At 40.4% G+C, this 15,206-nt stretch overlaps 1 protein-coding gene across 2 annotated transcripts in view; it reads right to left on the reverse strand.

Annotated features, from left to right (window-relative positions):
- Positions 1–547: 547 nt before the first annotated feature.
- The window catches only part of LOC131678782 (ATP-binding cassette sub-family G member 1), a 159,759-nt gene continuing 145,100 nt past the window's right edge, over positions 548–15,206 (reverse strand). For both annotated transcript variants that reach the window (XM_058959081.1, XM_058959082.1), the window contains 4 exons: positions 3,610–3,778; positions 3,456–3,556; positions 2,677–2,832; positions 548–2,418 (listed from right to left, as the gene is read on the reverse strand). In XM_058959081.1, the coding sequence (XP_058815064.1) occupies positions 2,074–2,418; positions 2,677–2,832; positions 3,456–3,556; positions 3,610–3,778 (771 nt within the window). In that variant the 3' untranslated portion in view covers positions 548–2,073. The remainder of the gene's footprint in view (positions 2,419–2,676; positions 2,833–3,455; positions 3,557–3,609; positions 3,779–15,206) is intronic.

The raw sequence follows: 15,206 nt of genomic DNA on the forward strand, positions 1-15,206 counted from the left end.
AGGCGACTGAATACAGGAGTCCCTATATTCAAATTTCAGCAATAAAATTGTCATTTTACTCCCTTTTTCTATCAGTAACAGTGTAACGTCCAATGACCTTCGAGTCCCCGCACCAAAACACCTGTTCAAGGCCCTAGCATTCCAAAAAGGCCGCCCATCGTGCAGATAAACCTCTATCGCTATCACACAATAGCGACTCTTTCCGCAATGAACGAAATTCGGGTGCGTTCGATCAAAAGACCAATTAACAGAATAAAAACACCGCAGAAAAAGAATAGGACAAAAGCAGCTTCAGCTGTATAGATAAGCCAGACTACTGCTTGAACTGAATTCATGTAATCGCGCCTACTTTGATTGTTGGTTCGGTAACAGAGCAGGAAGAACAGTTCACTGACAGACGGCTGCCTGCGCTAACAAGATGGGATCAGTAGGTCATGGAAGTTTTCTCTGTTCGCGTGGATGCCGTACTTTCTAGGTTAAGCTTTATTCCCTAATTAATTATTTATTGAAAGTCATCATTGATAGCAAATAAATAATGTACGGTACATTAAATACAGAAATAGAGATTATACTTCTAATGTCACAGATTGATTCCGAACCAATCTGGCTAAGATTCCTCAAACAGGTGGGTCTTAAAATGCTAGTATTTTAATACGATTACTTAGACTTAACCTTAATGAATGGGCTATTTTCATAATCACAGACATTGTATTTTTCATTGATTCATTTCTTTGTTCCAAGTTAAATTTTAATGGTCGCTAACGATAGAAGCCCATTACCACGAATGGTGAAGTGTGACATTCTAACCAAGCATTAAAAAATTCAAAGCTCTTCACTCAAATTCTGCGGATTATAGTGGCAAGTTTGGTGGCCTCCTTAAACTCTAAAACAGACACAATCCAGCTTTAATTTATTGGTCTTAAATCTAGGGTTACCAACCGTCCTTATTTTAAAGGACATGTCCTTATTTTCGAGGTTTTTGGAAAGCGTCCTTATTTTACTTCAAATGTCCTTATTTTTAGTCTCAAACCTTGGCATATACAGAGTGGTTCAACATGATGGTTTTACCAAGGCATGTCAATTTATTGTAGTTTAGTATTGTTTGCCACCACAGTATGCTCACGATTTTCAAATTATTCAACTATATTTCGAAAACCAGCGATCTGTGAGAAATGTGTTTCGTGCACTCCGTCCATAATATGGTCGATATAATCGGCCAACTGATTCCACTATTCACCATATAATAAAAGAGTGAAAGTTGCAGTTCTCGTTATTGGATGGTTAGCGAACAAATCGACCACATCCAGCACGCATTGAAGAAAACATTGACATTCCCATTGGAAACCAACTTTACTCGACTAATTAGCCAGATACCACTTGAAATACTCGAATCCATCAACAAAAATTGGACCAATTGAAAGGATTACCTCAAGCGCCAACATGGTCAACGTTTAAAAGAAATTGTTTTCAAACAATAAATGGCAAAACATGTTCTTTCGATTGACAAATAAACATTTCGCGATTTACTCCATTTTTAAAATTTTTGCGAGATCAAAAAAACGTCATGATGAATCACCCTGTATTAAATTATTCAGATCAGCTTTATTCCAAGAGAATCAATTTCAATTGTCAATTTCAAATACTTCCAGCGATTGTTTTTGTTAATGCATACTCTCGGCGACTCATCACAACCAAAAGTTCTTTTACTCAGAAGTAACCAAAATTTGTTGGATAACTCGATATAGCCAAAGATGTTACCTTCGTTCAATATTGGCACTACACCATTCCAATTTGTCTCGATCAAGATTCAACGTCCCAGTTCAACTGCTGGAACATAAGCCAGAATCCCGACTTTTTCAGAATTCTGGCTCAAGTGACAACTGATTCAGGCTCCAATTCCGAATAGATTTGGCAGGGATGTCCTTAATTTGCTCTCAGTCCATTTGGTAACCCTACTTAAATCGTTAGATGAAATGAACAGTATCTGATTAGCGGATGAAATGGTAACTTGAAAGTGAATTGCACTCTATGGTTCCAAAACTATCAAACTATTCCACACTCTTCCAGCGTCGGCTATCGCTTATTCAGCTTATACCACAGCACAAAGATGGTCCCGATGTACATCGTTATCACAATCGACACGATCAGCAAGAAGTTCTGCTCCATATCCACGTGTTCGATGTCCATGTCTTTCTGGAACAGTACCGGGTTCTTAAAGTGGCAGTAGATTTGCGTCTCCGGACAGAACAGATCCTCCCGGTTCATCCCATACACCGAGTTCAGGATGCCGTGGAAACTCGCCCGGTAGTAGCTGATGTGCCACATCCACTGGAAGAGCGGGGTTATGTCTACGTAGCGGGTGCAGAAACCGAACACGGAAAATAGCACCGCCAGGATGGGTCCGATGAAAACGGCCAGCTAAAATGAGGATAGTTTTTCGTTTAGTAATCGGAATTAAAACTTAAGTCGAGTATCGATTCAAAATATTTGCAGAACTGCTCGAATGAAAGTACTCATGTAGTTGCGAGCAAACTTGTGCACAAGTGGAAGCTTCTATTTTATCGCTAGCATACTCGCACACAAGGTACGGTGCCATATGGATTCAACTTGCACACAAGACTAAGACCAACCCTCACCTGTTTGAATCTTTGGTAGTCATGTTTTGTTCGTACTCACCTTCACTGAGAGCGCTGCCCCGATTAAGAATCCCCAAGCTTGTGCGGAAATTGATCCAGCTATGCAGAATAGCGCAAACAGCAGGAACCGTTCGAAGGTGTGATAGTTACCTGTCAAATGATAACTTATCACGACGTAAATCAGCGAGCAGATGATCTGAAAACAAAGACAGACGGTTGTAAGCACATGTTATGAATTTCTTTTTGATTATCTGTTCCAAGGGCGCGTAAATTATGCTTTAGAATGTCATTAGTCTTAGACTAAGTCATTTTTAAAGAATTAACAAACAATAAAAATATGCTACACGCGCGTTCAGTGAAAGGCAAAACTTTGGCCTTGACAAACTGAAAAACTGTCAAGGTATGACAAATTGTTAAAGTCGGATTTCCAATACCTGTCAATACTAAATTTCCAACCAATAGCAATAACCAACTAGTTCAATAAGTGATCAGAACGTGGGTGCTCCGACTTCCTAGCGTCGTTAAGCTTCTTACTCCGATTGGTTACTGACAAAAACGTCGGCCTTTTCAAAGAACTAATGACTTCTAGTACAGATCCTACACTCTTATTCAAATTTATCGACACCACACTGTTCACTAGGAAACCCTTTCGCGCCACATCGTAACATAGTACGGCATAAAAACTAGTATCTCGTTCAACTAAATTAAAACCATATAAAAATAGTCATAACTCTTGTTAACTACACTCTACTACACCTGTCGCCTCTTGACAGAAACACATTAATGCCAGTTCACACGCCGCTTCGCGTAAATACTAACCTGCACTGGTACCTCGATGACCAGTATCGAGAGGAAGTACGGTCCCAGTTTGTACCACCGGTTGAAGTGTTCCCTGGTGAGCGATTCCATTTCGATTTGAACTATAAGTGGAAAATTAAGAACGTAGCTTAATAAAGAAATTTAGCCATCTTACATGATAATACGACAGCCATCTTGCCCGTGTAGACCATCATTAGCATCGATCCGTACAGGTAGACGTAGTTGGCCAGGACCTGGTTGGCATTTGGGCCGACTCCTTGATAGATGTAGCCAAACAGTGTTGCCACCGAGGCGTGGGCGAAGATGCGAATAAAAAGGAGGAACTGCGAAAAAAATAAGCAAAAAGGGTAAAGATTAATCACATATCGAGAAATTGATTATGGTTTTTGGGAAAAAATAATCGCTATTACTAAAGACCCTATGAGACGATCATTCAACTCAAACACAGTAACTATCCGAGCATACAAATTAGCGTGATGTATGTTCAGATTTCTACATTTTTATAAAAGAAATATACAGAATTCGCTCAAACGTTCAAGATTTTTTCCGAGGCCCGGAGACCCTAATCTCATACCATTCGATTCAGCTCGACGATTTGCGACAATATCTTTTTTCGTTAGTGTAGAAAACATTTAAGCTTTCAATATAGGGGTCCCGTTTCAAAATATCGACCATGGCAGCCGCGTCAGTTTTTGAACCTTAATAATTTCCATTATACGTAACAGAATGATTTGATGGGTCATGCCATTTTGTCGAAAATATGTTCAGCAATGTAGTATTAAAAATTGGAATATGTATAACACGTATTAAAGACGAAAAAAATATGTTTGAGAAATCATTCGAAAACTACTCGGAAATGGTGAAAACTTTCAGCTCACCTCGATCAGAGCCGTCAATACGGTGCACCAACCGAATACTTAAGTGATAAAAAGTTTTATCAGATTTATTTCTATTATCATTCGTATTCGTCTGCTTGAGGGAAAACGGAGGGCTGTACAATACCGGGAAGGAAATATTCGTGAGCTGTACACGGCTGGTGGATGAATCATTTTGTGTCGTTACATGCTGCTAGCAGAGGCCATCATTTTTATTTCCGATGGTTGGAAGGTAGCATACAAAAAAACCGATTTTAAGTTATCTGACCGAAGTTCGTTCGTAATTGGTTTCCCTCTAATTTCATGCAACGAGCCGTAAATCTTGAATAGAAAGAATTGTGATTTCAGTCGGTTTCAGCAAGTTCACTTGGCAGGTGTCCGCAGACTGTATGCCAATATCGGGATAGAAGGTGATTATTAAGATCTATCTTCGTGGATTAATTTGTGCAGCTCTGTACTAATAACCATAGCCACTTGGAACAAAAATCTCCCCGGAGAATCTTTTCTTTGGTAAACAATTTAACCCTTATCAGCGCTATCAGACCATTAAAAAAATAAATATGAAAATCTTTTCTTTCGCCAACTATGATCAGAGTTGTACCGTGCGGTTGGTCGGATTGGCCCCCGCCAAGGGCGTCAACCTTCGGGGAGCGCTGAAATCCTGATCTGCGAGTGAGGATAAATGTTAAAATAAGACAAACTAAATTTTTGTTCAAAAATCGAACTGAAAAAAAGGCCAATATAAACATCAAAGAAGCGCACTACTGAGACTGCAAAATAGGTGCCAAAAGATTACCCTACGATCCTACTAGTCTCATCCAGATTTATTCATGATATATGGCGTTGTTCTTAAAAGGAAAGTGAATAAAAGAATAAACAACGAACGTGGTCGAATTGCTCAACACAAAAATTTAAGCTGCAAAGACTTCAAATTTAAAATATCGAGAATATTGCAAACTTTATCGCTTGTTTACTCAGTTTCATAGAAATACAATGGGATAGATAAGTGGTCATAGATAAGGAAGCAGCCCCCCTCCTTAAAGCTGTAGCAATGATTTTGAAGTAAGCTAGAACAATTGTAATCGAGAGAACAACCCTACCGTGAGAATTGAAGCCTACTCGATACCGGGAAGAGTTCCACAATATCACAAAGTTGTCGGTCATCAACGAGTTCTGCACTAAGTTGCATCTCTGGTTTAAATGTCACTTGAGATTTTTAGTGTTCCTGGAAGCGCCGACAACTCCTCTACTTATCTCAAATTTCTAAGATCAAGAACTGTTTTCTTCGGCTTTGTGTCAGAGCTTGCTCGACCTGGTATATTTGATGATCTCTCAAGAGAAAAATTTAAGCTATTGTAAGGAATCTCATCTGCTTACAATTCTTGGGAGCAGTACAAGATGTACCCACAAGTGTATCATCAGAATTACACGCCGAGAGAGCATAATGATAAGTCGTGGTGAGTGACGTAGCCCTTCTTAATATTTATGCAAAAGAATATTCAGAGCGCATTTTAAGGAAATGCTTCCAATTCCTCGGACACTGTTTGTTCACGTGGCATAGTTATGTGGAATCTCCTGCCATAGATTACTTGACAGGAGTTTGAAAAGATACACCATTTTGTCCCGGGGACGATCATAGCGTAGTTTGTAAATCGATTGCCTTGTACGCAGCTCGTTTGGGTTCGATTTCCAACCCCGCACATAGAGTTAGAGATTTTTCAAAGAGATTTCACTAACTCGAAAAGAGACGAATGACACTAAGGTTAAAACCTCTATAATCAAAATAAAAAAAAAAACATTTTATCCAGTGCGACTGCTATTCAAAATCTTTGGCGTTAAGCTCAGCGGTAGAAATATCAGGAGATATTCCTTGGAGAAACGCGTTCCAACAGTTGATCTTCGCAGCCCCGATGGTCTTCCTGGACCGGTTTCGTGATCTACAAAACTCTGTAGTCCTTCGTTCTTTCATGGGGTGGCTAGCGGGGGTCTTCTTCAGTATCCGGAGTGCTTTGCGGCGGTCTTTGATGGCTTGACTGACCTCCGGGTTCACCAGTAGGTGGCTCGTGGTGGAGGTTTACCATTTTTACGAGGAACACTGCACTCGGCGGTGATTTGGACCTTTTTCATCTGAACAGGGCACCGTCGATCTTTGGCTGAATGCTTGTCACCACAGTTAATGTATTTGCTCTCCTCATTGTACGGGACCGCTTTGTTGACTTTGTGTTCCCCGCTGAAGTTGAGGCACACCTCCTTTTGATTGCATACCTTTGACCCATGTCCAAATTTTCCACAGCGGAAACATTGCCTCGGGATTGAACCAGACGATAGGTTTGAGCGCGTACCATACCTAGAAAGATTTCTTCTGGCAAATGGGAACTATTTTCATCAAAGATATACAAAACATGCCCAACAAGAAACATATAAGGTCATTGTAATATCTCAATCACTTATTAGTTAGAAAATAATGACTGTGCTTGATGTGTTCATTTTACGACCACACAGCCAAAAACGTGAACTTAATTCACTAGACGCCAAACCGTCGAATACATTCATAGGGTGTCTTTGGAGGAATTGTTCGTATGAATATTCCCCACAATCCGATAAAAATTGAAATTAGGCATGGCTTACTACAGCGGTTCTTAACCTTTTTCGTACCATGGACCCCTTAGAAATTGCCCTGGGTTGCTGCGGACCCCCACGGATAAACATCGATTTTGTATGCTATCAATATGTTATTTTCAGTTTGTCAGGAAACAAGACTTGAAATTCCAATCTACGCTCGGAAAATATATTTTTCTTCGCGGACCCCCAGCAATGACTTCGCGCCCCCCTAGGTGTCCGCGGACCCCAGGTTGAGAATCACTGGCTTACTATGATCGAACTAAAAAAGTTAACTTTTTATACTGACGAGGTAGAAAGTTGGTGTCTTCGACAAAATTTTATAAATGCTCGCAATAAAGAAATTTGTTGAAGAACTTGAGCTTGTAGGACTAAAGGTTATCGATTTATAAGGCGTTTTCTGTGACAACCCACCTAAATCTATTTTTTTCATATAACTTTTTTCATTGTGACAAATGTGTAGATGGTAAAACTTCATAATACTGTCGAAGACTGTATGTAAAAATACTCATTCGTTTCAATGTTATTGAAGATTTCTACATTTTTATACACCAACTTCAACTACGTATAAGAAAGAAACGTGCAAGCCAAAATGCACGAACAGGCACTTTTTTCACTGTTTAAACTATCTATAATAAAGGTAAGAAGGTTTGGTTCATGACACTCTAGAACTCTATGAATAGGGTAAGCTTACTCATCATCATTTTTTTAATCTGATGATTTATTTGAAACGGCTAAATGCGTTAGCACAACTGAGCCGTGGATCTTTTAATTTTTTTACAATAAGTTAAAATAAAAAAAATATAAGAATGTCGGTCTGTCAGAACTTGTTGACGCAGTTTGCTGCTGCGTGTTCAGATCCTTTTCCTTGGCGGTGAAGCCGCTTGGGGGTCATTCAGTCTGCCTTCTCTCGCGTTATCGCTCCCGTCCATATCATCATCGGTACTGCTTTTTTGCTGTTCACGATCAGAGATTCTTATTTGTTTCTTGTTCTTACGGGTCGCTGTTGAAAATCCGTCTTCATCGGTATTTTCTTCTTTATTGGTGATGCTAGTCGTTGGTTTGGGAGCGGTTGTCATGGTCGTTGTAGCTGCATTATTGGTTAATTGGATCGTTGTTTTTGGTTTATCTTAAGCTGTCGGTGGCTGCTTGTTACAGTTGGCTGTAGTAGATAACTTTTGACTAGTTGCTTCGGCACATGTTTTTCCGTAGTGGGCTGTATAGTTACAGAATTGGCATGTTGGGGTCTGTCCGGGATATGTGATTAGCGTTGTTTGCTTATGGGTCACGCCTTCCTTCGGTGATTTGCATTCGATAGTCATGTAAGAAGGTATTGGTATAGTCACTCGCATCCTCACAATACGAACGCCGTTGGGAATGCCGATGAAAAAATTTCTTCAGGTATCATTCGTGATAGATTCTACTTCTCCATATTGCGACATGATTCGTTTGATGTAATCATCCCTAGTGCGCGGGGCCAAATCATGGATACGCAAGTCCACCATGTCGTTTTCCATATGCACGGGGATCTTGATTCTGGTGTTATTAAATTCGACCTTGTGTTGCATGTTGTTCTTTGCAATGAAGTTTTCGGCCTGTGCTAAGCTTCTAAGCGTGATCAAAACACAGTTTTTTACGTGATGTAGCTGAATGTAGATTAAGCTCCATTTTAACCTTAACTAACTGTTCTACTTCCTGAACTGTCGGTCTAACACGACTTTTATTAAAGTCGATCGAAATCGTGTTATACCGTAGCAAGGAGACTTTTGTTTCATTTGGCAAACTCATTTCACTCCGCAGCCGGGGGCAACGATACAATTTGTTTATGCACTGATATAGAACAAAAGCTGGCTTGATTCACTGGTGCCTATAGCCTGCTATAGCGTAGCGATTTTTTGCTTCTGATTTGTGCGTGGTCAGAAGATAGACCGATCATCATCATCATTATTAGCGGTATTAGATATGACTCTCTGCTCTGACAAACTTATAAGGAGTAAAATTTTCAACCGCCCATTTGATCAATTCGGTTGTTACGATTCTACGAGCAAATGCCCAAAAATTAGTACTACCCGAAGTTTCGTAAAGCCTGAACTGTGTGTGTACCATCTTCGTCAGACCAGTATTCGTGATTTTCAGTTCTAATTGAACTGCCACGGAAGTCTTTCGATTTCAAAAGTAACTTATTTCATTTAATAGTTTCGTTAAGCACTGAGACTTTTCAAACCGCGTCGCTCAAAGGATCGATGGGGATTTCTTAAAGCTTTACGAGTCTACTTTAATGCCTCCGATCCGTCTATGTCTCTTTTATTCTAAATACTTCTACATAACATTATAAGTCTAGTAAGTATGACATACCACCACAAAGTTCTCTACTAGGAGCAGGTCACTCTAGGAATGTATAACAAATTTGCATCAAATTAGAAAAAATACATTAAATTTCCATTTTTGCATCGATTTTTCAGCCCCTTGCAGAATCGTTTATTTAACAATCGTCCTACACTGATCCACTTCTGCACGGGTACAAACGCTCGTGGTCTTCGCGATAACACGAACCTGGCCACAAACGCAATTGCAATTATCCACACATACTAACGCCCGCGATTTCGCCTACATGAAAAAAACCCCGATAGTTAAGTAAACGTAGAATCTTTAAACTTCCAAACGCGGATACAAGTGTGCAGTGAAAAATAAGGATAGCAATATTAAAGTGGTGGTGGTTTTTCACATACCATACTTCAGCAACGGAATCGAGCGAAGCAAGCAAAGGGCAAGAAGGGCTCTCGTAAGTATGAACTGGTGTGAAATGCAGACGAACAAGGTAGGAAGATATTATTATCGCCAATATTTCATTGAAAGGCAAAAGATTTGAATCTGGGAACCAGTGACACCCAGCGATGCCAACCTTCCAGTTTAAACTGGATTCTTCCAGTTTTTTACAACATCCAGTCAAACAGACAATCGGAAAAATCTTCGTTTTTTTTTTTTAATTTGAGCCAGTTTTTCCAGTTTTTTAAATAAATATTCATTTATTTAGTTTTTTTTTTCTCACAAATTGTAAATTGATTCATAGAATTTTCAAGCAAGCGATGGGATGATGCCGAGTGCCCCAGAAAAAGATTTTAATTCATGTTGTCGCAGTATGTTTATCTTTCTCCTTTGACTTCGGAAATCGAACGCCGCGCGTAGTTAGCTTGCAAGATCGCAATTTATTTTGATTTTTGGCGCGAATATCATAAAATTTTAGAAATGTGAATTTGCCGATATATTCGGGTATGGAAACATCATATTAAACGTCGATCAGTGTTATCTCCGGCAAAAATCGTACTGATATAGACGTTGTTTTCATTCACTCAAGCGATTCATTCATTCATTGTGATTCTAAAATATCACAAATTGTTTATTCTTGATATTGCTTCTCGATCATTTCCCACTTTACTAAGTCTTTCTCCAATCAAGCGCGATCGTACCGTATATAGATATAGGATTAACTCACAGTTTTAGCAATAGTCCTACGGCCGGCTGTTTGGAGTTCAAATTGTTGTAGTTTAGGGATAAAGTAATTACTCTCGATGGCCTGCTATCCAGAGTTTAAACACAAGAAAAACATAAATAAATGTCTTTTTGCTTTGAGCATTCGTATACTCGAAGACTAACCATCCCACCGCATAAAAAATTCATTTCGTGGTCGCATTGCCTGCTTGTGGCGAATCCTAGACCTATGCCTGTCCTTCAATCCAACTCCGTAATACCTATGGTAGCGTCGCTGAGTTATTATTTGGAGAACATTCACACAGTAGAACTAAACCTACCAAATCATACGGTAAACATAAAATCCCTCGCGGTAAAATATCAACATCTACGAGGAATTCCAGTTGATTCTTTCCAGAACGCCCGTCCTCGCTTACTGATTGTCGCTTAGGTCACCCCATAAGCAGCCAGGAGGGTATCCAAGGACCTGTCGCATCCCAAATGCGTCTTGGTTGGGGCGTATTTGGGAACTGCTCCGATAACGTCGTTACGGACCGGAATGAGCTACTACACCATAGCTATGCATAGTATGCACGTTTCACTTTGCGATCAACCAGATGAAACCGATCTTAACCGTTTAGTGAAGGAATCTTTCTCTCTCGAAGGAACTGGAATTACCAAACCAGAAAACCCTTTCACGGTGTTCCCAAAACCGTTATTATCTAAAAAAAATGACCATGAATTTGTCATACGGCATTCGAAAGATACAGTATCCAAGCATCTTCTCAGTGAATTTCAAAATGATCCATCGAGAGATTCGAGAGAAATTGCGATTTGAAGTTTTATGACACGTTTCATAAGGCTACCAGCAAACACCCACGGGTTTGGTCCTATCTCTATAAACAAAAAATATTTGTCTACTTATTTAGTACATGGCATTCAAAAGATATAGTAACCAGGTATATCCCCTGCAAGTTTGAAAATATTTCATAGACAGAATCAAAATTTATAACATTTTTTTAATTTACACATAATATTTAACGTTTGGTAGATAACCCTATTTTAATATTTTTTTCAGTGTACCATATAAATAACACCTTTTGTACATTATATTTATGTAATTAAATGGTAAGGGTTTCCTTTTAAAACCGCGACACATATAAACGATCTAAATAGTCAACGGACAAACATGGATTCACGCTTGAAGTCTGGTACAAAACCCACCTATGACCGCATACCACATCCAAACCGTTATAACTTTCGATTCCGTCAATGAAATATTTTCAAACTTGCAGGTATTGATTACTATATCTTTCGAATGCCATGTACTAAATAAGTAGACAAATATTTTTTGTTTATAGAGATAGGTCCAAACCCGTGGGTGTTTGCTGGTAGCCTTATGAAACGTGTCATAAAACTTCAAATCGCAATTTCTCTCGAATCTCTCGATGGATCATTTTGAAATTCACTGAGAAGATGCATGGATACTGTATCTTTCGAATGTCGTATGACAAATTCATGGTCATTTTTTTTTAGTTAATAACGGTTTTGGGAACACCGTGCTTTACTACCATCGGCTGACCAGCGGGCATCGAATTTATTACGTGAATGTACTCATCGTAAGGGTGACCGCTATGAAAGTGACCTGCTTTGGCGGTACGATGACATTCGCCTTCCAGATAGCAAACCAACTGCTCTACGACGTCTACTCTGCTTGGAGAATAAAATGCTCAAAAATCCCGCGCTGGCAGAAGCGATGCGAAATAAAATCTTGAATATTTGCAAAAAGGTTATATAAGAAAACTAACGCCAGCGGAAGTTTCAGTAAAACACCCACGCACTTGATATTTACCAATATTTCCCGTTTTCAATCCCCATAAACCGGGGAAACTACGCATCGTCTGGGATACCGCCGCATCTGTCTAGCTGAACTCCGTGTTAATGACGGGTCCTGATCAGCTCACATCTCTCGCATCTGTTCTTCTTCGGTTTCGTGAGCATCGAGTGGCCGTCGGCAGCGACGTGCGTGAAATGTTTCACCAAGTTTTAGTGAAAGATGAAGATGAATACAGTCAGCGGTTCCTTTGGCGTAACACTGAAGATGATGAACCAGATGTTTACTGCCCATAACAGCATAAGAGTCCCATGTGGATTTTAGTCGAAAATGAGTTATCTGTTGGATTGTATTCTGTATCACCACAGAATCACAATGCATTAATAGGATTACCAGGTTTGTTTAGAAAATATCGAAAAAAATACCAAAACATGGTTGTCCCATCCATAAGGCTCAATGAAAATGTAAATCTAGAACAGCGTTTTTCTTGGCTTGCTGTTTTTCAACATGGGACTCTTATGCTTTTATGAACAGTTTATGTCATGCAGGTTATGACCTTCGGTGCTAGCTGCCCACAAAGCTGCGCACAATATGTTAAAAATCACACCGCGCTCCAGTTCTCTGAGCTGCCAGAGTGAAAGGTCACTATGTCGACGACCTGCTCATAAGTGTTGAAATACAGGAGGATGCCATTCGCCTAGCGAAAGAAGTTCAGTTCATACATGCAAACACGGGATTTGAAATGCATCAATGGATATCTAATTCCAAGCAAGTACTTTGTGCATTGCAGAATGCACCATCCGCAGAAAAAAAACCTGAATATCGGTTCTGCAAGCTCTACCGAGAATGTACTCGGAATGTGGTGGGATACATCAATAGATACTATTACCTACAAAATTTGACCCCAGTGCGATCAGGACATACTACGCGACAAACAACCTCCCACAAACCGCGAGATGCTCAGAGTTCTCATGATGATTTTTGACCCTCTTGGGTTGATAGGGCACTTCCTTATGTCTTTAAAAGTTCTCCTCCAGGAAGTTGGGAGGACAAATGTCGGTTGGGACGAACCGAGACTGGAGGCCCTGCAGGCAAAATGGCATTGCTGGTTGCGTGTATTACCGGACGTGGGAAACGTACGAGTACCGCGATGCTATCGTTTCAATACCTCATCAAATTCTACGAATAATGTACAACTTCATACGTTCGTGGATGCGAGTGAGGCAGGCTACGCGGCTGCAGTGTATCTCAGATTCGAAGAACATTGACAAATTGAATGCTCACTTGTATGCGCTAAAACGAGGGTAGCCCCGCTAAGATTCGTCTCCATTCCTCGACTGGAGCTACAGGCCGCACTCATCGGTGCACGTTTAGCTAGATCAATTGAAGCATCTCTTTCTCTTTGTGTTTGTCGTCGAGTGTATTGGACAGACTCTAGAAATGTGCTAGGTTGGCTCAAGTCCGACCATCGACGTTACACTCAGTACGTGGCCTATCGAGTCGGCGAAACTTTGGAATTAACTGATCCTAGTGAATGGTTGTGGGTTTCCACGAAAGATAACGTTTCCGATGACCGTTCTAAATGGCTTCGGATGCCGAATCTATCATCCTCCAGCTGCTGGTTTCGGGCTCCAAGCATCATTTGGGGTTGAGAAGATATCTGGCAACCAGATACCAGAATAATGTACAACACCAACGAAGAACTATGTCCAGCATTTCATCTTATCTCATCGAGTTGCGATAACTGCAGTTGTGAATCCGGAAGATTTCTCAAGTTCGGAGTGACTGCTAAGAGTTGTTGGTTGGATTTTTCAATACGCAAATAACCTGTACAAAAAGGCGAAATGTCTACCCATTCAAACCGTTCCATTGAACCAGGAAATTCTAAGTAAGGCACATAACTACCTGATTCGCATAGCTCAACGTCAAGCCTTCTTAGCAGAGTTTTCACTGATGTCTGCTGTAGAACCACGATGCTTAGTACCTATGCCAAGAGGAAGCACACTGTTCAACCTTTCTCCCATGTTAAATGTGGAAGGTATAATAAGGATCCTCGGTAGGATTGCCTCCGCGCAAGCGAAAAACCCAATTTTGCTGCCACGAGACCACAGGCTCACTGTATTAATCCTTCACGATTTCCATGAACGCTTGCACCATCAAAATTACAATGAAATTCAACAGAATTCTTACGTACCCAAGATCAGAGTGACATAAGGCAAAATCAGACGCGGTTGTAACACCTGTAAACTTCGAAATGCACAAGCAAGGCCTCCTCTCATGGCAGATCTCCCCCCAGCAAGACTGGCTGCATTTTCGCGCCCTTTCTCTTACGTAGGCGGGGACTATTTCGGCCCCTTCACAGTGTCTATAGGACGAAGGACAGAAAAACGTTGGGGAGTATTGATATCTTGTCTAAACTGCGGGCGGTCCATCTTGAAATTGTTCATTCGTTGACAACTACCTCCTGTATACTAGCACTGCGTAACTTTATGGCACGACGAGGTGTACCCACTGTGATATACTACGACCAGGGAACCAATTTTAAGGGAGCTGATAAGGAATTAAAAATCGCCAGACAGGTAGTAGACCATGACCGCATCATGAGAGAGTTTATCAGCACCAGTACGCGCTGGTCATTCATTCCACCTGTCTTTCCGCATATGGGCGGATGCTGGGAGCGGCTGGTGCCATCAGTAAAAAAGAACCTTAAACAAGTTATGGCAACGGCAAGATTTACTGACGAAATACTGCGAAATGCCTCGATATAGATCGAGAACATCATTAATAGTCGACCGTTGACTCACGTACCAGCATTAGCAGATGGTGTTGTGCTGTTATTTATAATAATGAAAATGATATCATTGAAATGCTTGCAGGAGATTTTTAACAAATCCAGAATAAATTTGTTACGATCACGGAAACGCTGTTTTCTTCGCAAAAAGCCCCGACGCAAAA

The sequence above is a fragment of the Topomyia yanbarensis genome, chromosome 2 (assembly GCF_030247195.1).
Source record: "Topomyia yanbarensis strain Yona2022 chromosome 2, ASM3024719v1, whole genome shotgun sequence".
In the NCBI taxonomy this organism is placed as follows: Eukaryota; Metazoa; Arthropoda; class Insecta; order Diptera; family Culicidae; genus Topomyia; species Topomyia yanbarensis.